This window comes from Erinaceus europaeus, chromosome 7 (assembly GCF_950295315.1).
Source record: "Erinaceus europaeus chromosome 7, mEriEur2.1, whole genome shotgun sequence".
Classification (NCBI taxonomy): domain Eukaryota; kingdom Metazoa; phylum Chordata; class Mammalia; order Eulipotyphla; family Erinaceidae; genus Erinaceus; species Erinaceus europaeus.
In genome coordinates this window covers 91,549,925-91,570,400 of record NC_080168.1, presented here as the reverse complement: position 1 = coordinate 91,570,400, position 20,476 = coordinate 91,549,925, and the positions used below count along the sequence as shown (strand labels likewise).

At 34.4% G+C, this 20,476-nt stretch overlaps 1 protein-coding gene across 1 annotated transcript in view; it reads left to right on the top strand.

Moving 5' to 3' along the window:
* TRHDE (thyrotropin releasing hormone degrading enzyme) overlaps positions 1–20,253 on the top strand; it is a 161,563-nt gene extending 141,310 nt beyond the window's left edge. Inside the window, exons 10-13 of the mRNA XM_060194935.1 lie at positions 4,571–4,738; positions 5,254–5,394; positions 9,026–9,107; positions 15,256–20,253. Coding sequence (XP_060050918.1) covers positions 4,571–4,738; positions 5,254–5,394; positions 9,026–9,107; positions 15,256–15,399 — 535 coding nt within the window. The 3' untranslated portion in view covers positions 15,400–20,253. The remainder of the gene's footprint in view (positions 1–4,570; positions 4,739–5,253; positions 5,395–9,025; positions 9,108–15,255) is intronic.
* The last annotated feature ends 223 nt before the right edge of the window (positions 20,254–20,476 follow it).

Sequence of the window (20,476 nt, the reverse complement as noted above, 5' to 3'; positions counted from 1 at the left end):
CTAATCCTTTTAGTCACCCAGAGGCTACATTTTAACAAGTATCACTTCAGAACTGATGGGAAGGATGGATACTCATTGTTGGAAATCCAGTCTTGTCATAATGGAACATTTCTTAAAGATGACTGATTAAGCTATGAGTTAAAAATAACAAAAAGGAGTTAGAAGTCAGTGACTTCTGTGGCCAGTTTAGTACTAGGAAAATTAAAAGTTGGCTGCACTGGTATTATGCACAGTCTGTTGGTTAGATTTAGAGTTTTAAGAACATTATTATTATTATTACTATTATTATTTATCTCCAGGGTTATCTCTAGGGCTCGGTGCCTGCACTACAAATCCACTGCTCCTGGAGGCTATTTTTTTTCCTTTTGTGCCTTTGTTTATTGTTGTTATTGCTGTCGTTGTTGTTGGATAGGGCAGAGAGAAATTGAGAGAGGAAGGGAAGACAGAGGGGGAGAGAAGGATAAACACCTGCAGACCTGCTTCACCCCTTGCAAAGCAACCCCCCTGCAGGTGGAGAGCTGGGGCTCAAACCAGGATCTTTACCTCATCCATGCACTTTGCACCATGTGCACTTAACCTGCCCTGCTACTGCCAACCCCCAACATGTTATTTTTGAATTTAAATTTCTTTTGTTGTTTTTCACTATCAGTGTGTGTCTGTGCGTGTGTGTGTGTGTGTGTGTGTGTGTGTGTGTGATTTGTTGGAGTTTCTGTTCTATTCTATACACAAAATGAATTCTAGCTCCTATTCAGATAGAATAGAAGAAATAGGCTTTGATTGGTGCATTGGTAGAGTGTACACATTACCATATACGCAGACCTGAGTTCTATCCAACTGCTCTCATCTGCAGGGGGAAGTCTCATGAGTGGTGGAGCAGTGCTGTTGGTGTCTTTCCTTCTCTTCTCTTTACCCCCGCCCCCCACCACCTGTTATTGTCATCTTTCAGGAGGACAAAAAAAAAAAAAAGGAAAATAAAACAAGGACTAAGATCCCCTGGGATCAATAGAAAACTTGTGCAGGCACCGAGCACCAATGATAATTGCAATGGCGCACGCAGACACATATACATACATAAAAACAAACAAACAAACAAAAGAAAACAAGGTAGAGACACAGACAGACAGACAGACAGACAGAAAGGGTAGCACACTATAGCACTAAAACTTCCCCCCAAATTACAAAGGGCCAAGAACTTGAACCTGGATTGCACTCATAGCACATAGGTAAACTACCTCATGGATTTTTATTTTCACTTTTTTAAATTTTTGGACAGAGAGAAATGGAGAGAGGAGGGGAAAATAGAGAGGGGGCGAAAAAGAGAGACACCTGTAGACCTACTTCACCATCTGTGAAGCTATTCCTCTGCAGGTGGAGAGCCAGGGGCTTGAACCAGGATCCTTAAGCCAGGCCTTGCACTTTAAGCCACGTGCGCTTATCCTGCTGCACAACTGCCTGACCCTGTATTTTCACTTTCTGTCAGACAATGTCTTATTAACCAAAATATCATAAATCAGTAACGGTCATTACTACTAATAGAAATTGATATATACTGTGCTCATTGTCTTTAGCCATCAAGATAATTTAAAACATGATTTTCATGAATAGAACATCCTGATTTTGTTAATAGCTTAAAAATTTGTCACTCTGATTAGAGTACTATAAATGAATATACATATATGTATATATGGTAACACACACTCACGTATATATATATATATAAAATCAGGAATCATATTATATAGATTAAATAACACATATTCCAATGGGACTTAGTATTAAAGAGACATATTATTTCCCACATATGCTGTACCTTTAGTTAGTCCCTAGGGCTCTGGAATAACCAGGCCTTTTATTCACCAAATGTGTGTCTTATACAGTTCAGTGTCATTCAGAAGCAGCTATTAAAAAACAAGCAAACAAATAAAAAAATGGACTGTTGTCAGGGATTGTTAGATATACTACTCACATTTTTCCAGGGAGCATAATTTTAATACTGCTTTTTGTTTTTCCTATCCTAAATAAATTTCTATGGTTCTTTTCTTTGTAAAACGGCTGATATTAGAAACAGGTGTTATAGGCTCTACCTTGCAATCAGTTTTTAATAGTTCAATAGATTTCTGCTAGAAATTAAACTGTTTCTATTAGGTCTGTTTTCTGTTAGCATTGAAAAAATAAGTATTGATTGATGAGCCAATGATTTTCAGTAGTGATTTTGTTATTCTGTGAAAATTCTCATATTGATCTCTTAATTAAAATCATGATAATATAGTGTTGTTTTCTGTGGCCTGTAGTGTTTTGTAGATTTTGACTTCAAGAAAAAGTAGATTTCTTAATTTTCTTGTTGTGGTTAGTAAAGTGGGGCCACCTTTATAACCTTACATTGTATCTACTAGAATTTGACAAATGCGGCAGCAATAGTTTCCTTAGGGATAGTGTGGCATGCATATCATAAACAGAACTGGGCGATTTCATCACAGTTGTGAAGACTTGTTGTTAACTGTCTTCAACAGGAAACACAAGAAAAATATGTGAAGTTCTTTGAAAGTGTCTTCTGATGTCTGTATTCATTTTGTTTCTCTAAAACAAAACTAATCAATCAAAGAAACAATGCTTATCTTCTGTTATCACAAAGTGAAAAGGCTTGAGTCAGCAAAGTTAAAGTAACTTTCTTCCTAGGGAAGGAAAGAATAATATAGTTTTAGTCATGCCTGAAAACCATGCATTTTAAAGAAAATATTTTATTTGTTTATTATTGGATAGAGACAGAGAGAAATTGATTGAGGAGGGGGAGGTAGAGAGGGTGAGAGACAGAGAGAGACACCTGCAGCTCTGCTTCATCAGTTATGAAGCTTTCCCCCCCTGCAGGTGGGGACCAGGGACTTGAACCTGGGACCTTGTGCCAGAGCACTTAACCAGGTGTGCCACTACCTGGCTCCCAAACCATGCATTTTATATACTGTTAACAACATTATCCACCTGATATCCTCATATTGATAATTCCTAATATGCTGATTATAGACCTATTTGATGCTTAACAGATAAGATGAAGACAACTCTGGTTGTCATTCACATACTGCCTCCTGTTTTCCAGACACTCCTTTAATTATAACAACGATTCACCCCTTAATCAATATCTGCAAGATATATTCTCCCCCAACCTTCTTTTCCACTACCATACATCAATACCCTACAGCCACTTTATCTCATCTCTTTCTCTCCTTACCCAGAGCCCTTTGCTTTGTTGCAATACCTCACACCCAGTCCAAATACCATCTTGTGTTTTCTCTTACTGTCTTTGTTTCTCAAGTTCCACCTATGAGTGAGATCATTTGGTATTCATCTTTCTCTTTCTGGCTTATCTCACTTAACATGATACCTTCGAGTTCTGCCCAAGATATGACAAAGAAGATGATTCTTTCCATTTTAACAGCTGCATAGTAAGTATCCCATTGTATGTACATATACAATAATTTCCTTAGCCACTTATCTGTCATTGGGCATCTGTGCTGCTTCCAAGGTTAGCCTATTACAAATTGTGTTACTATAAACCTAGATAGATGTGTGTAGGTCTCTTTGCTTTTTTTTAGATACATCCCCAGGAGAGGAATTGCTGAGACATAGAATAGCTACATTTCTAGTGTTCTTATGAGTCTCTAGACTGTTTTCCACAAAATTTGAAGCAATTTATATCCCCACCAGCAATGTAGGAGAGTTCCTTTTCCTCCATAGCTTCTCCAACAGTTGGTGTTTGTCTTTTCTAATGTATGAAATTCTCACAGGTATTAAGTGGTATTTCATTGTTTTTATTTGCATTTCCCTGATCATCAGTGACTTTGAATTTGATAAAGCACTTTTTTAGGATCACATTCAAATGCCAATGGATACATTTTAACAAATGGTTACTAAGTATTACACACAAAATGAATGCAGTTTTAACTTTTATAAAGTACCAGAATGTTTTTTTCAGAGAACTTAGATTTTAAAATGTGGAGTATGTGCATGAGAAATTCATTTCTCCTAGACGCCTTTTCCCCTCGTTTTCTTCCTTTGTTTTTTCTTTTCTTTTCCTTTCTCTATATTTCTTTTTCTCTCCCTCCCTCCTTCCTTCCCTTCTTTCCTTCCTTTCAGTCTTTCTTCCTCCCTTCCTTTCACTCTTTGTTCCTCTTTTTCCTTCCTTCCTTTCTCTCTCTCTCTCTCTCTTTTTCTTTCTTTCATTCTTCGTGTGTGTGGGGCATCCAGGAACTTGAACCCTTGCAGATGGTATCTGTTCACTCAACCATGTGTGACACTGCACAGCTACTTTTATCATTTTTCAAACATCTATGTTCTAATTCTTGTTTAAATATAGTTTCAAAAATGGTAATCAGAATTGCCTTTCACACAAATACATTATTCATTCAACTTCCAATGTTTGGGAATGTCACTGCTATATATAGTATTGTTCTTTCAATAATGATATCTAATTAACAGAATTCTCTCTGGAAAATGGATGTAGTGAAATAGCATCTGTCTTTATTTTCAATACTATGAAGTTTTAATTAACAGAAACTATCATGGGTTGTTTTGTTAGAATACCACTTAATGTTAGAGACATCGTCTACTGTACAGGAGTTTCACTACTAGATGAAGATGTCTGGGAATTCATATGGATGAAATTCCACTCCACCACAGCAGTTTCTGAGAAGAAAATATTATTGGAAGCTTTAACTTGCAGTGATGACAGGAATTTATTAAATAGGTTCGTCAGTTAACTTTCTAAATGTATTTGTATAATGAAAGTATTTGCTATTAATCAAACTCTTCTGAAACTGCTTTTATACTCCTGGAATATTTTAGTTACCTTAAAATAAATCTTCCTAAAGCTATGGGAAACTAATATATTAATATAAATAAAGGTAGTTGACTTGAAATATATACCTCTGTTTCTAATTATCTATTTTGTATACATTTTCATACTTGCTTACATGTGAGAAAAATTATCTTAAAGAGAAGTGTTTACTGTAAAGAATTTTAAAAGCAAGTTTACATCATTAAACAGGAATTTTGATTTCTCACTCAGATGATATTATCAGAGTTTAATTAATGAATTAATTTAAGAACTGTATAATTACCCTTTTGTATCAATAAATTTGTACTGCTAAAGTTGTAAACTGTTCTTTTGGAGAATGAGATAAGTTAAATTATGTAATGGCTGTTCCTTAAATATATTTACAATATCAGATTAAAATTTCCCCTATAATTCTACTCACAAAGGCTTCTGAATCTGTCTCTGAATTCTGAGGTGGTACTGGATCAAGATGCAATTGATGTCATAATCCATGTAGCTCGAAATCCACATGGCCGAGACCTCGCCTGGAAGTTTTTCAGAGATAAATGGAAGATATTAAATACAAGGTAAAAATAAGAGTTCAACCGTTCATAAGTACTTGAGTGAGGAGATTAAAGATGGCATGAGAAAGGCCCAATTTTTTGCTGTTGAACTGAGGTGCAGATAATAGACTTAGATTAAAATGTCTAACTTTATAACTATTGTTTCTACTGTGACACTCAGAATTATTTTAATAATTCTTAACTTTATGCACTTATTCAAGTTGGATAAACTGTAGCTTTAGATGAAAATGTGTAAAATGCAAAAGTTTTAAGGGTTCTACTTTCCTGGAATATCTGTCAAGCTAATCAAAGGCAATAGACTCTATTTCCAAGATACTTTGTTTCAACCTCAGTTTTACGAAAACTTTTATTATATTTAAATGTATAATTAAAATGCTATAATTAAAATTTATAACACTGAAAATCTATATTGTATTTTTAAATTAAATGGATTGTAGATTATGTAAATGCTGCATTTCTCAAATATAAATCTTCTCAGACAACAAGTAGTTTAACTGTTCTCTTATAAACAGTGGTATAAATTAACTTTTAAAAATATGTACCTTGGGAGTCGGGCTGTAGTGCAGCGGGCTAAGCGCAGGTGGCGCAAAGCACAAGGACCGGCATAAGGATCCCGGTTCGAACCCCGGCTCCCCACCTGCAAGGGAGTCGCTTCACAGGTGGTGAAGCAGGTCTGTAGGTGTCTATCTTTCTCTCCTCCTCTCTGTCTTCCCCTCCCTCTCTCCATTTCTCTCTGTCCTATCCAACAACAACAACAACAATAATAACTACAACAATAAAACAACAAGGGCAACAAAAGGGAATAAATAAATAAAATAAATATAAAAAAAATTTTTTAAAAATGTACCTTTACAGGTTGTCCTCATATAAAAGCTTTAAAATTGATACTCCAGTCCAAGTTCTGCTTTGTGTTTTCCCTTCTGTTCTTATTTTTCAACTTCTATGAGTGAGATCATCCCATACTCATCCTTCTCTTTCTGACTTATCTCACTTAACATGATTCCTTCAAGCTCCATGCAAGGTGAGGTGAAGAAGGTGAATTCACCATTTTTAATAGCCGAGAAGTATTCCATTGTGTATATATATATATATATACATTTTTTTCAGTAACTCCCAAACTGTATCTCTAAGTCACACATTCCACCATAGTTTTACACTATGCTAGACAGTTACACTATGCTAGATAGTTAAAATTTACCTGGTAAGATCCACTATTGGGGTACACTTGAAAAACTAGGTCCATTGTTTTCCTTCTGTGCCTTCATCTGCTTCTTCTTATTTTCACCATTCCTCCTCTTCTCCCTTTTCCTCCTTCCCCTCTTTCTCTACCTCTTCCTCCTCCTCCCCTCCTTCTTCTTCTTCCTCTGACTAAGGCCTTACTTATTTAGTCTGCTCTCCCTACCTTATGATTTACACACCATTTATTCATCATAGCACTATTCATCTCTCTCTATCTCTGTCTATCTAATACAATCAATGTCAGATGCTTGTAGGTATCTTCATACAGCCTGTTGTGCCTTGACTTTGTTCATGTTGGTCCTCTGCCTAAAATTTCTTTTTTCTATGATGTATGATGTTCAGAACTATTTCAATTAATCTAGAAGCCAGTGTTTTCTGGAAGGCTTTCCCAAGACCCCACAGCAAAAGACATATTCTATTACCGTTACACTTGGCCACAATAAAATGGAAAATGTTTGTTTATATGCTTCACTACTAGATAGTACAGTGACTTCGAGGAAAAGATTTGCCTTACTATTCACAAACCAGTATAAAACAATTTATAGGTAAAAAATTCTTCCGAGATCAGAGCAGATCAGGCATATTCATGGTGGTATGGCCGTAGACAGGTAAAACATTCTTAAACAAGGAATTAATTTCTCCTGAGTAGTAAGCCACTTCAGAAATCAAAAACTTGATGACTGACATCATTTGTATTATTATTGGATGCATATTTGTTTTACTTGGCATACTTTGCTTTTCCCATAGAACAGTTTGGTGTTAGAATTGCAGCAGATTTCTCTGTGTAAACTGTCATCTAGTTTAGCAGTCTCACTTTACAAATGAGACAACTGAAGGCCCCAGAAACTAAATTCCGTAAGGTCCCAGAAATAAAGGCATCAGTAAAAAATAGTGTTGACTGAATCTTTTACATCCAAAATCTCAGAATCTTTTTTTTTTTTTACCAGCTTTTATTACATGTAAGATATCATGACTTGAAATAGGTATCGTTGGCACAGTAGGGACAAATCAATGAAATGAGAATTCCTCTGACTTTCTGACACAAATTGCGCCTCACAAGAGGTTCAAGAATCAAGTAATTATGCCTGTGATAGAAGGAGTATGCAATACAAATTAATAAATCAATATTTTATTTTCACACCCACTTGAAAAAAAAAGTATTGGTATTTGGAGGAGATTTTTTGTGATATTTGACTCGTTTTTAAAAATTTTTTATATTTATTTTCCCTTTTATTGCCCTTGTTGTTTTTCATTGTTGTTTTAGTTATTATTGTTGATGTCGTCATTATTAGATAGGACAGAGAAAAATGGAAAGAGGAAGGGAAGACAGAGCGGGGCAGAGAAAGATAGACACCTGCAGACCTGCTTCACTGCCTGTGAAGCGACTCCCCTGCAGGTGGGGAGCTGGGGGCTCGAACCAGGATCCTTAAGCCATTCCTTGCTCTTTGCGCCACATGCGCTTAACCCGCTGCGCTACCGCTGGACTCCCTTGACTCAGTTTTTAAGGTATTAAAATGAAGGATGCCAGGGAAATTATGACAGACCAGCCCAGACTGTGTGTATCATACTGATAATTCCCACATTTGCCTTCCAATCCTTTTCTTTTAAAATCAGTGTGAATGTATGGAACTAAGGCCATACACATGCATATATTCACTGGGCTGCTGCTACTTTTTAATTTTGAGAGAGAGATAGAGGGGGAAGGAAAAATTACAACCATAGCACTTCCTGTGGGATGTAGGGGTTGGAACTTAGGTGTCACTGATGGCGATGCAATCCCAGCCCTCCTTTTTGTTCATTAGAACAATTTTATCAGACAGTGTGCTAGGTTACTTTAAAGTATAATTAAAAAATAAAAATAAAAACTTTCTCTGGCCTTCCTTTGAGAATATAATAGTCATTCCTAATTTTTAAATCCTACTTCTGTAAACAACTTAGATTTGTACTCCAACTTAGATCTGTATTTATTCATATAAGACAGAGACAGCAGTGTAGCACTCAGCTCTGGTATCTCCAGTGCCCATGAATAAACTTAATGTATAGTAAATATAAGTCCTGTCCCAGAAATATAGCTCTTTATTCTCCTTCATTCCATACATAAATGGCCTTGAATGGCCATATCCCTTCTATTTAATATTTTACATATTGATTTGGCAACACTAGAGTGAAAGAGAGAACCAGAGCATCACTCTGCCGTATATGATACTGGGGATTGAACTTGAGGCATGTGCAAATCTGATGTTCTGTCTACTTACTGTCGTCCTTCCAGGCCACTCAGAGATATTAAGGACAACAAGATGACATTGATCAAACAGAACTCTTTAGAAGGACTCTACAGTTATTTATAATTGTATTTTGTACGTCGCTGCCTATAATTTTTGTTTTATTTTTAAAGGTATGGAGAGGCATTGTTTATGAATTCCAAACTTATCAGTGGAGTCACAGAATTTCTTAATACTGAAGGTGAACTCAAAGAGGTAATTATTTTAAGATGTGTCTAATGTATTTTTCTTCTACAAACAAATGAAATCATATATTTAATTCAACAATTTCTTTATAACAGATTCACAGCTACCACCCACATGCATACACACACATATAAAAACTGACTCAACTCACTATTTGCAAAGTTAACTCTGAACATATTTAATGTAAAATAGATCTTCGATAAATGTTTGAATGTTGTAATTTTCAAGCAAGGGTAATTCAAATATATCCTAGAAATGTTTGTTTCAGGAAGACAGGCTTTGGCACACCAAGTAGAGCACACATTACCATGGGGCAGTGGTAAATTTCTTGTGCCAACAATGAGTGAGCCCAAGTAATAATCCTGGTAGCAATAGAAAAGAAGAGGGGAGGGAAAGGAGAGAAGAAATTACTACTTACAACAAAACCATCCTGTCACAATAACTCACTATTTGGGTAGAGAATCAAGATTGGTGTTGAGATGAGCTCTCAATTGTCACTGTTGTGTACCTCTCTGCCTAGACTGGATAACTGGATGTAATAACAATTCATCTTGATATCTAGTCTAATAAATAGATATCATTCACGTGAATGGAAAGGAGAATCTCTGGGAGTAAGTACTGAGATTTATGGCTTACTTGATTTACTGCTTGCACAACCATAAATACATTTCATTAGTAGAAAAAAAGCTTTAGAGACTAGTGTTTAGTTTGAGACTAGTGTTAGTTTGTGACATATCTAACATTTACCTTTTTCTGTAGAAATTTCAACCAGGTAGTTTTTTTTTTTTTTTTTAATTCACATCTTTAACAGACAGGGATGTATATCAGGGAAGACTAGGTAAGTAGAGCATGGTCTACTAATGTGTGTGATAACTGATGTTCCATAGCCATCCTCCCTGAATCAAACATTTATTTTCTATATATATCAGAGACTAAGTTTCCTTCATTTCTTTTTTTAAATTATTTTTTCTTTTTTTTAAAAATATCTGTATGTATTTATCAGGTAGAGATAGCCAGAAATTGAGAGGGGCAGCGGAGAGAGGGAGAGAGAAAGAGAGAGAGACCGAGGGAGACCAAAAGATTTGCAGCCCTGCTTCACTACTCACAAAGTTTCTCCCCTGCAGGTGAGGAGTGGGGGCTTGAACCTACATCCTTGTGCATTGTAACATTTGTGCTCAACCAGGTGTTGCCACCACTCGGACCCTCTGAATCAAATATTTTTAGAGCATATTTAAATACCCTCTGTTTGGATATTACTGCATTCAAACCTTTATTAAAGATCTAGTTTATATTGAATATGATAGAAATACCTTTGCAAGCAATGAGAGGAAAGGAAGATTTTTTAAGTGAGTAAAATTCTCTTTTGCTGTACTCTTATTCACTAGCTGAGATTTGTCACTGAGAATCATGGTACCCTAAGTTCTCACTCACAGAATACATGATGCTGTGACCCAGAGTATATCATACTGAGCAGCATTCCCCTAGAAGTTAACAACCCTGGCACCACCCCTAATATCTTTCAGTATTGTTCAATTTTGTATGATCACCCCCGCCCCCATGCACTGACTTAGATTCTTTCACACCATGCACTAAAGTTAAGCCTTTGATTGTAATGATTTGAAATTCAGTTTTTTATCCCTGCTACATGTGTTTCCAACCCTGAAGGATTTGCTTTTGAAAGTCCCAGCACATGTTTTACTATATTTTTAACAAAGGAAGCTATATGAGCAGGGTTTCTTTCTTATCCATAGGAAACAGAAAGAAAGAGCAACTAAATTAATGAGGGCTTCCAATTTTGTCTGTATTTAAATGAAATACTTGTAATTCCATCATTTTACCTTCAACAATCTGGGAATGAAAGACTCAATTAGTCACAACCTGTGCAGCCATTGAAATAAACACAGGGATCATCTTCCTTCTTTCTTCCTTGCTTGCCTCCATCCCTTTTTGCTCCCTTTCTTTCTGCCTTCCTGCCTTCTCCCCCTATACCCTTTATTCTCCTCTCCCTTTTTCCATTTCCTACTTCTGTCCTCTAATTATGCCTGTGTTTCATATTTTCCTTGTTTCTGTAATCCCCCAGGCATGGACGCCTTCAATCAACATTTAACTGATGTTAACACATGCTACCCATTTATCTTTATGTATTTCACTAACATATTTGACTTTTTTTCCTCTGATTTAATTGGCATTTGAAATGTACCAGGATACCTCTATAATAAAAAGTGCTATTTCAAAGAAGAAACTAAAGGGTAGCTTTTATCCCATTCTCTGCAGAGCAGTCCACTTCACACTACAAGCTCTCTGTGGTGTTAAGAGTTGAATCCCTTCCCCAGAGCTGCTTGCTCTCACTTTGTAGTTTAACAACTGCTGCCTGAGGCTTTTCCATACTTTCCTCATCAAATCACTGTCTGTAGGACTGGGGACCACTCTTGTGGGTGGGATGGAGGTTGGATTTGCATTGCTGATAACCTCCTTCCATAAATATAAAGGAGATGAAGAAATTCCAGTCTCATTCTTTCATAACAAAGGGAACTACGTAAGCACAAACCCCAAAGTGCTTCCTTTGGATATGGCATATCTTCATTTCAAGCATGTAGAGATCAAAACGGGATCAGCATCTTTATTAATTCTGAAGGCTCTTTTGAGTTTTTCATTATTCCCATCGGCCTTAGAAGCATTCAATAAAGGAGCCTGCATTGTTCCTGAGTCCCTCACCTAAAACTGTATTCTAGTATCTGAAACTGTGTTCTTTTAACTACATGGCATTGGCAATTCAACAACAACAACAACCGCCCCCCCCCATGACCAGTTTGCCGTATCCTTAATTTTAGGCCAACAGAATTACAACTTCATGGAACCTTAAAGACCCTTGCAATTTTTCTGTACTATTTCCCATTAAGGAATCCTCTGCAGTATTGGTTTCCTGTCTCTTGAACCCAAGAAACAGCACTGCTGTGAGGAAATATAGATCCTGTGTATCACAGACATTCCATTTACACTTCTAATGTTGGAAATATAAGCCTCATTATAGGGCATTAGCCACATCTATTCATTTACACACTTACTAAGAGAATTTTAGATTTTACGATCTACCCTAAAGATAATTTATTTTGTGATGCTTGGGGTCTAGGGTAACCTAAAATAAGAATTTTTTTTAGATGTTAAAATATTAGAAAAATTAACAGCCATTCATAGGTGTATTGGGTTGAAGAGAAAAGGGAGATTAAACAACTCTGGTATCATGTAACATGCCATTTTACAAGATTATCTAAACGTGAATTATTTCCATATAAAAATAGATGGTAGCACACATGTAGGTGTCACTCATGGATGGACACACACACACACACACACACACACACACACACTATACAAGTAATAGAAAGCCTACAAAAGAAATGTTAAAATGGGGCTGGGTTGTGGTGCACCCAGTTGACTGTACATGTTACCATTCATGAAATAAAGAAATACAAATAGAGAAATGAAAAAGCTATAGTTTCAAGTGAGTTATTTTCAAATATGTAATTTTTACATTTATCTAATGTCTATGTGATAAGACAGAGAAATTGAGAGGGGAAAGAGGCACAGCAAAAGAAAGACACTTGTAGCTCTGCTTCACTGCTCATTAAGCTTCCTCCCTACATGTGGAGTCTGGGGGATTGAATCTGGGTCCTTGCATTTCAGTCTAGTCACACTTTCGAAGCAGTTCTAAGACTTCTAAGACCACATATTTGCCAGAGTAGCAGTGGAGGAACACAGAACATGAGATCAATTTATGCCAACTATGGAAAGTGGGACAGATGTCTTCTGATGAATGAACTACTACTAAGATTCATGAGTCACCTTTGGCTCTCTGAGCTCATGTGGGAAGTATTCGGTATACTTCAATAGTGATTTAAGAAATGAAGCCTCTGAGACCTACTAGATTCATGTTCTGTCGAGAGTTTTCTCACAAGATAGTCTGACCTGCTATCTTGGTTGGTATTTTGATATCAACATATTGATATCTAAACTCACAGTTTACCTTTGAGAATGACTTATCAAGTTTCCTTTATGGTTACATTGCCTTGCTGTCTCATCCAGAGGCCCACAGAGTGTTTCCAAAGGGTTGTTTGTCATTATTGCTATATTCAGTGACAGCCCAGGAAAGTATGTAATAATGTAGAGTCTATCTTGAAAAGAGAAGATATAACCTGACTTGACATTTGTTGTGTAAATTATGTCTCTGTAGTATACAGTTGTGATATGCAGGTCTGTATATCACTATAGTATAGAAGTACACTGCAATGTACATGTTTTTGAAATAAGTTAAACCACTAAATTCAAAACAGATAAGAAATTGTTATCTGTTGATTTCAGAGTTTGAACATAAAAACAAAAAATACATTGTTAGATTAATCCCCTTAACTTTAAAGCATGATTCAAATGCTTCCATTAATCTCTTATTATATGTATGAATATGTATTATACACACATGTGCACACACACACGCACACACCATGGTGTGGAACATTAGAGATCCTCAGTAGATTACAGTATCCTTCCTGTCTTCCTCTTGCCTAATTTTTTTGTAACTTTGATAAAATATCTAACCAGTTGTAAAGCTAACACTGATAAATTTTTGTTATATGTGGAAATTATACATGCTTTTATAAAAACAATAATTTTGAAATCATGTAAAGAATACAGCTCTAAGATGTGATTAACCTTTAGTTACAGGGTTTTGCAAAAAAAAAAAAAAAAATAGAGCCTAAACTTTCAGAGAGCCTATCAGCACTGTATAATCAAACTAACAATGTCATAAACATGCTGCCCTGGAACATATTTTTAGATACTAAATTCAGAAATAACTAATTGACAGCATTTCATTAGTCTTTAGTTTTTACTGTTTGTTTATTGTAGCACTTAAGTATAAACCCAGAGCCATTTTTAGTGCAAATGGCTGCTGGATGACATCCTGAGTCACAATTATATTTCTTTTTCCTTTTTTAGACCAAGGGAGGGGGGGGGAAGAAAGGAAGGGAGAAAAGACAGCACCTGCTTGACATTCCTTCATGGTGCCGGATCTCCAACTCATGTCCTCACACATAGGAATATGTGCCCTACTGGGTGAGCCATGTCCTCACCTCAACTGAATGTTTTTTGTTTTTTTTTACATGTTCTCCTCTTTCTCTTTGTCCTGCAGTCAATCTTGCTATACTACATTTTCCTCCTAGCATTGTCTCCATGTAGCATTCACAATTTGATGAATCACACCCCACACTAATTACACCAGATAATGTTTCTATGTTGCAAGTTTATTTTTCACATTTGTCTATTAGCAATGCAATTGTTGGTTAGTTGCCAGTTTCTTAAGACATATCACATGGGGAGAAAAAAAAACTTCCAGTATTTATTAAATCCTGGAATAAGATCCCTGAACATTTTGAGGAATATGTGAATTTTTTTAGAGAAAAAATATTACATGCAGGAAAATTGGAACAAACCATTTAAAAACTATAACTTATTTTAATTAAATGCTCAAAATGTTCCAGCTAACAGATCAAGTCCTCTTCCATTCCTTAAATCTAGTCACACAGGTGTTTGTAATATCACTAGTCATACAATTTTCATAGCATTACTGCTTTTCAGTAATATTTTTCTGTGCCATAAGAGATAATGTCAGCCCCTCATTACTGCTTATTTGGAGATATGAACCATAAATTTCTCTCTACAAACCAAAAAGGTGAACTTACTGTAAAGTGTTATAGTGTATTCCACACCTCTGTTTCATTTTAGAGGGAATTTAAAGGTTATTTTGTACAGTGAATGAGCATTGTAATTAGAACTAACCTTTGTTATCCCCTTAACCTAATATTAAGAGATAGATATATGTTTTAATATATATTTATGAAACAAGAAGTTTAAGCTATTTAAGCTGTAATGTGTGCATCCCCCCTTCAATTGCACAAGCAATTACAACACACTTAGAACAATCTGTTACATTGCATTTCATTACCTAGATTGCTCCACATATCAGGCATGCCTTCTGTAAAGACTGTGGCATTTTGTTTTCAATAGATTCTCCTGCGTAGCTGTTGACCATGAGTTCATTGTAAGACAACTTATGTGTCTTTCAGTACATGCATATTTACCATTTAATGCTTTGATTTCCCAGCTGAAGAACTTCATGAAGACATATGATGGAGTCGCTGCTGCCTCTTTCTCAAGAGCTGTGGAAACAGTTGAAGCTAATGTGCGCTGGAAAATGCTTTATCAAGATGAGCTTTTCCAGTGGTTAGGAAAAGCTCTGAGACACTGATGTTTCCCTTATACGATGTTCATTTCAGAATTTTGTAAGAAAACCTGCTGTATGTGGAATGAAGAAAATGTGCTGTGTGGAAGATGACTGGATTTCCTGACTTTAACATGCGGGAGGAATTTTCTTTTTTGTTTTGGAGGATTTTGTTGTCTTATTCATTCTGATATGTTTCTCTGCTGGGTGTTCTCTAAAGAATCTCTTGCAAAGAAAGCTAGCCGTGATTGCTTCAGCTGTACATTCCTTGCTGTACAGGACCAAATATGATAGTTGTGCATGTTGGTGTTGCAGTCAGTTTGGAAACATACTCAGAATAATTTGTGCATGGTTGTATGGTCCTGCCTGTGTTCCAGCATGCTTAATTAAAATGTCCAGAGTTGTATGTGAATATATGTTACATCCAGAATGGGCATTATGCAAAAGCACAAAGATTTTTCTATGACAATCAGCATTGCAATGAAAGACAAACTGGGGGAAACAAAAAAATTATATAATTAACACTGGACAGTGTGAGATGTAAACTAGCTCTTTAATTCATCAGTGTCACTGACTTCAGCACTTGAATTGTCTTGCAATGATTATTGTTTCACTAATTCATTTTCTTTGAGTTAAAGCTTTGTATACAGTTTAAAAGTATATGGATGTGTATGTATATATTCATGCACATAAGGAAGTCCTGTATGTATATAGTATGATGTATACTGCACATGTGCAAAGAATTTCTTTAGATCAAAGAAAATCCATCCCTTTTGATAAATGTGTAAACTGGAAAGACTTAAGAATCTATCCCAACACTATTCTTCCTGGAAATCTCCTGACTAAATTTCTAAACTGTTATGGATCTTTTCATCTACTTACTGGAAAATGATCTATTCTACTACATAAAAATGAATTCAAATGCAATTTACATATAAACTGAACACTCTTTCAATTCTGCTAAGTAGCAACCTCAGATTCTAAATATATGTTCTGTCATTGTTTGGGACAAAATTGTTGCATAAAACAGTAGTGCATACTTAACTAATTAACAGTACTAAGGAAGTGTTTATTTTCCATTTTGTTTGATTTTCTATCTCATGTTGGGTGGTTCAGAGAGTTAAAAAATTCTTTGTGTGTTGGTCTTTGTGTCTGTATGACTCTACCCTCCATCGAGAAGCCATACCTCTAGTGGGTCTGTTAGCATTTAATGACATTTAATGTCAACTGTGCCATCCCTTACAAAGAAAAGTTATTTTCTTGAGCATAGTTTTTCCTTTGGCAGTGGCAAATTCATTCTACTTGTGAATTTGGAATAGTTCTTTTCATGGTTGCATGGTATGTAACAAAAGTGTTTTTACATAATGTTCTCGCTCAGTAGATCAGCTCTCCGAGCATCACTAGAAAATTCCAAATTGAGCACACTTTAACTTTGCCATTATAAAACACCTATACAACCGCCAATGTGTCAGAACCACTTTCTATTTTCCTGAGTTTTTTCACTATCCGAAATCTTGTGAGTCATTAAAACAAATATAGTCTTACAGTCACTTAACACTAGGGAGAAAAAAGTATGTGTTAGCAAACAGAACCATAGATTTACTGTAGACTTATAGTGAACAGGAGCAAATCCTAATGCCAGCCATCACCTAAAATTGAATTTAATCTATTTTTATTGCCTAGAGATATAGCACTATGTTAAGTTAAAACATGGATTTTTAAATATCGCCGTGTGAATAAGACATACCTAATGCTTAGTATAAAGCCAGAAAGGCATCTCATTTATCATGAGCTATGAAGTTCAATCAATAAATACTGCATATACTAAATGTTTAAGGGATAAATTCTACAAAATGAAAAAAAAAAAAAAGACACTGCCATTTGGGTCCAAAACATTTACTATGTCACCATGGGGTTTATATAATAGAAAAGATAAAAAGTCAGAGGCAAATGTCTTGTCTTGTGTTGTGAATTAGTGCAAATTCTTATTAGTTGTGATGTTATTTTGAGTGATATTGCCATTCCAAATTTGATTTAGAAGGGATTTTATAGGTTTTTTTCCTCCCCACTGTTAATCATCTCAATCATCTTTCAGTATTTTAGTGGCCTTGAACAACTGGTCTAGCTACAATGTCAAATATTGTGTATAAGTATCTGCAATGTTCAATACCTCACAGAATACTTTAAGCAGTTTTGTGCTATCAATGGCATTGAAATGGAATTTTTGTTCTACATATTTTTCAATATTTGTCCTTTCCAATGTTGAAGATTATATCAAACTTTAACGTTTTTTAGTTGTTTAAATAAGTAATATTTTCAAGATAATAAAATGACCAATGACTTCTCTTGGAATATTCTGTAAAGTGTAGTTATAAAATTCTATTTTCTACATAGAGTTTTTATGTTATTTTCTCGCTTTGTCTGTTTTACAAATATGTATGCATGAAACAAACTTTAAATTGTGCAGCCTATAGGCTCAAATTTTATTGTGCTAATATATATATGTGTGTATATATATATCAGCAATATCTGGACTCAGAAAAAACTAAATTACCTACCACATTAAATATTAAATATCTCTAAGAATTGTAAATGAAAAATTTACCTGTTTTTACATCTTCCCCTTTTTTTCTATAACCTTTGAAGTTTTGTAAGTGTGCAGGTTCAACTTCTAAGACTAATGTTTCAGAGCTTGATTTATTTTTCCTTCAGTTTCAATAACAAGAAGTTTTAGCTGGAGGTTAATTTTTTTTTGGTTTATATTATTTGTAAGATAATTATAGAAGCAAGATTTTTTGTGATAGTTAAATTTACAAATATATAGTATTTTACAAAATTATTATAAGATTATACAATACATTTAAGATTTCATATCATCTTCAAGAACTTCTACACTTTTTTTGATTCTTTAGAAAAACACCAAGAATTTTGTTAGCAGTTATAGTTTGAGAAAACTAAGACCTCAAGTAACAGTGATAAACAATTACGTAGCTGTTATTTTGAAAATAAAAACATTAAACTAAGTTGCTCAATACAGCCTTCCTACAAATAAGATGCAAAGACAAGTTTAGAATATCTCTACCCATTAAATCAAGTATAAATTTTTCCCAATACTGAAAGAGTATCTAGTTACTTAATTAAAATTTATCTACATCAATGTATTATTTTTAAAAATCTGTGCTTCTAATGTGCATAATGTCAAACTATGAAAACATTAATGATCATTTACTTTATATATGTGCATATATGTATGCAGGCTAAGTTTCTTTAAAAATGTACACAATCTTAGAACTGCATTATCTTCAGTAAAAGGATTCATAATAAGTTGAAATTTTATATTTAATTAATATTTGTTGGTTACTCAAATTTTGAGAAATCCTTTTCTAAGAAATCTAAAAACCTAAAATAGCTCAATTACTATCCTAGGTCTTCTCTTGATATAACAACTTATAGCTATTGGAGAAGTAACATAGAGAAATAATGTGCCAATAAGAATTATAAAAGCAACATATAATGCTCACATCTACAGAAGTGGTACTAAATAATTTTTAGGTACATATAATACTATGCATTTATTTTTTTACTCAAATATTTTGACAGCACATCGGAATAATTGCCATTGTTTGGTTTCACAACACTTAATTGTGTTTTACAAAAATATATACCACTTAGAAAGTAGAACAAAATCACATAGGTTAAACTTATAATTATATTAAAGCTGGTGTAGAATTTACTTTTAAGAAAAGCTGTTTGAGCAAATATCAGTAAGTTACAGGGTCAGTGCTTAGCCTACTTGTATAAAAAATGGTTCACGTTTTCTTAAGTGATTTTAGCACACTACTTATCTATTCATAATGTGTTAATTAGTTATATATTACTTTAATTAGTAATATATCCTTGAAGGCAGGCACAACAGTACTTGCCCTAATAATGCCTTTATTAAAATTAATATATGTAGTATTTTAAATACAAAAATAATCTTTTAAAATATTCTAGAATTTAACGTTTTGCTTATATAAGAGAAACCTTTAGTTTAATTACATTGTTGTTCTTTTTTATTTTTTATTTGAGGATAGAGGTAGAAAGAGAATGAAAGAGGCCACAACACTGAAGCTTCCCTCAACAAAAGGAACCTAGATCACACACATGACAAAGCAAGGAAATACCTATGTAAGCTATTTCTCCAGCCCAAATTTAATTACCTTGAATAATAAAGTTTACTTTTATTAAATTATTTTTTTCAATATATCTTATATTCATGAAATATCTAACAAAAGTGCATCTTACTAGCTTTTATTTTATAAGGTTATTTCAAAGTTTAGAAAAAAACAAATTTTAAGTTGTTTTAAATTACATATATATATATGCATGTATTTTGGTGAACATATATTTTCCAATTTTAAGTATACAGCATATGTGTGGTTACATGCATTTTCATATTTTAAATATGTTCTTCACAAAGGACCTTATTAAGAGGTGTTATGGTTTTATCCAAACTTTGAAAGCAAAGAACTTGAAGAGATTTTTATATTGAATATTTAATACATTAGTGCTAGTACACTGAATATACTTATCTTTTGGACATTATTAGTTTGTGTAATAATGAAATAAGTGAAAAGAAAAAAATCATTCATGTTGATTTGGATTAAAATTTTTGTGCTGTACTAATATGAGGGAAAAACAAAAATTTGAGTTTATACTACATGATAATCCGTTATTGGATATCACTTCATTTAATAACTCTGAAATGTCATCAATCCCAACTTACTGAGGCTAAGAGTTGTGATTGGTTTATGTAATTAAGTGGTAGTAGGTGTTAGGTAGGATTCAAGACCCTGCAAATTCAAGTCTTCCACGCCTCTCACATGCGTGGAAACATTATTATTATCTGTGCGGAACAGTCACTGTCGAAGATTTGAACAGAAACTCAACTTTCTCACTATTACTGTCTCATTAGAGACAAGTACATTCTGGTTTGTCACTCACTTCTTAGTAAGGTTATTCAAACAGCTATAAATGAATTTTTGTCAGTATATTTTATATCAATTTGTTGTTGTTGGTCCTGAGATATAATAGGTAATTAGCATGTACTTCATCCAAAGAA